Genomic DNA, 2,701 nt, shown 5'->3' on the forward strand with positions numbered 1-2,701 from the left:
ACCACATTCATTCCCCATTGAGCTCTTATGTAAGTATAAAAATCTGAGAGCAACATATCAAAACAAGATCAATGGAGATAGGAGAACAATGAAGATCAAACCCATTTGAATATGTGAAGGTATCATTTGATTTATTTTATGATGTTGCATGTTTGATGGTTCTTCATTGTTTATTGAATTTCATTGTAGATCTAGAATTTTATGGTTGGAACTAGGGTTTGCAATAATAGAGTTCAAAATTTGACATACATAGTAGCATTTAAAAATATATTTTATGACAATGTGTTTGTAAATATAATATCTACTCACATTTAAAAGTTTCGTGTATAACTAACCATACTTATATGCAATCTACAGAAAATGAATCTTGGAATATCCTATTGACGATGTCAGAGAAGGTCGCTGGCAGTTGACTTGATTTCTCAGCCTTACTGCAAGTTTCAGTTTGATAACAGGGCTCTGTGTTGACAGACAAACACCAGTTGTTGAAGAGAATTTTATCAGTTTATTCAACTAGCAGATACAGAGCGTGGGAAGGCAAATGGAAGGAAAGGGAAAGGAGAAAGCCATCGGCATTGATCTGGGAACAACTTATAGCTGTGTGGAAGTATGGCAGAATGACAGAGTTGAAATCATTGTTAATGACCAAGGAAATAGAACTACTCCTTCTATGGTTGCTTTCACAGCCGAAGAGAGACTTGTCGGAGACGCTGCCAAGTTCCAAATTTTTTCTAATCCTCTTAATACCATCTTCGATGTGAAAAGACTTATTGGAAGGCGATTTACTGATTCCTCTGTGCAGGCCGACATGAAACTGTGGCCTTTCAGAGTTGTTTCACAGAAAAATGGCAAGCCGACGGTTGAAGTGAGTTACAAGGGTGAGAAGAAGTTATTTGCAACAGAGGAAATCTCATCCATGGTCTTAATGAAAATGAAAACTATAGCTGAACAGTATCTACAAAGTGAGGTGAAAAATGCAGTAATTACTGTGCCTGCCTACTTCAGTGACTCCCAGAGGAAGATGACTAAAGACGCTGGCCGAATTGCCGGTCTAAATGTAATGCGGATCATCAATGAGCCGACCGCTGCAGCCATGACTTACGGCTTTGGCAGATCTCAGGAAGAGAAGAAACATATTCTGGTGTTTGACCTTGGTGGAGGTACCTTCGATGTTTCTATTGTTGTAGTTCAGAAAGGCAAATTTGAGGTGAAAGCAGTTGGAGGAGAGGCGCATTTGGGAGGTGAAGATTTTGACAATAGCATGCTCGCTTACTGTGCCCAACATTTCAACAAGTTGTACAAAACAAATTTTTTTGTGAATTCCAAAGCTCTTCGTCGACTGCGTTCAGAGTGTGAAAGGGCAAAGAGAAGTTTGTCTTCAGTGGTAGAGACTGTAATTGATATTGACGGTCTCTACGAAGGACATGATTTTTTTCTGAAGATCAGAAGAGCAAAGTTTGAAGAGCTCAACTTTGACTTATTTGAGAAGTGCATGGAAGTTGTGAAGAGATGCGTGGAAGATGCCAAGTTGAGTAAGAGCCAAATCGACGATATTGTATTAGTAGGGGGTTCCTCACGAATACCAAAGGTACAGGAAATGGTAAGAAATTTCTTCGATGGGAAGGAGCTGTGCAGAGCTGTAAATCCGGACGAAGCAGTAGCCTATGGTGCTGCACTTCAGGCAGCTGTTCTCAACAAGGAAGACATTCACATTGTCATGGTGGATGTCACGCCTTTGAGTCTTGGAATTGAACTAGTTGGTGATGTGATGAAGGTAGTTGTTCCGCGAAATACTTCGCTTCCCACTCGGAAGGAGACATCCGTCACTACAGCATATGACGATCAGACAGCTGTAGACTTTGGAGTTTTCGAAGGTGAAAGACCTTTGGTTGCATTCAACAATCTTCTAGGGAAATTTGTATTGAGGGGGATTCCGGCTTCCCCGGCTTACGCTCCAAGTATTAAAGTCTGCTTTGAAGTGGACATTGATGGAATTCTGAACGTTCCAGTCCACGACAAGGGAAGTGGAGCAAGCAATGAGATTACCATCACTAATGAAGGTGGGAGACTGAGCATTCAAGAGATTGATAAAATGATATTGGACGCAGAAAAATTCCACAGGGAGGACGAAGAAGCGATGGAAAAGCATGTTGCCAAAAACGCCCTTGAATGTTACGTGTCGAACATGAAAAAGAGGGCGATGAAAGCAAAGAGTGAAGGCTCTATGGATGCTGATGTTCCAGAAGATCTTATATCAACTATCACTGCAGTTGCAGAATGGTTAAATGACATCGACAATGTGACAGTGGTTGAACTGCAAGACAAATTGAAAGAATTGGAAATGAAATGCCTGCGTTTGTTTTCCTGCAAGCGGTTTAAGTTTATTAAATCAGAGGAATGAAAATAATTGAACTCAACTAGTCGAACAATTGTATAAACGATAGAACTCTTTTTGTCTTTTTGAGGTAAGAAAAACCAGGTCCATGATCTCTCTAATCTGCGCCAGTGAATACAATATTTTCTATTGGTTTTCCTTAGCGCAATTTGATGTTAAAGCAATATCTCTATAGATTATAATAATAATATACATATGGCAGTTATCTTGTTGATTATCCCGTGCATAAACTAGTCTGGAATGTGGATGAGTTATGTGCGATTTCTAATTTCTATTTTTAATAAAACACAAAGCAATTTAGTTTTG

At 39.5% G+C, this 2,701-nt stretch overlaps 1 protein-coding gene across 1 annotated transcript; it reads left to right on the top strand.

Moving 5' to 3' along the window:
- Nucleotides 1–541: 541 nt before the first annotated feature.
- On the top strand, nucleotides 542–2,401 carry LOC131035170 (heat shock cognate 70 kDa protein-like). Its single transcript, XM_059213093.1, has 2 exons — nucleotides 542–1,393; nucleotides 1,442–2,401. The coding sequence occupies exons 1-2, from the start codon at nucleotides 542–544 to the stop codon at nucleotides 2,399–2,401; spliced, it is 1,812 nt and encodes a 603-aa protein (XP_059069076.1).
- Nucleotides 2,402–2,701: the final 300 nt, after the last annotated feature.

This window comes from Cryptomeria japonica, chromosome 2 (assembly GCF_030272615.1).
Source record: "Cryptomeria japonica chromosome 2, Sugi_1.0, whole genome shotgun sequence".
NCBI lineage: Eukaryota > Viridiplantae > Streptophyta > Pinopsida > Cupressales > Cupressaceae > Cryptomeria > Cryptomeria japonica.

Excerpts from the sequence above, each read along its gene's own strand:
- LOC131035170 (XM_059213093.1), top strand. The coding sequence starts at position 542 with ATGGAAGGAAAGGGAAAGGAGAAAGCCATCGGCATTGATCTGGGAACA. Across the intron at positions 1,394-1,441 it reads TGTCTTCAGTGGTAGAGACT|ATCAGAAGAGCAAAGTTTGA; the intron begins GTAATTGATATT and ends TTTTTTCTGAAG.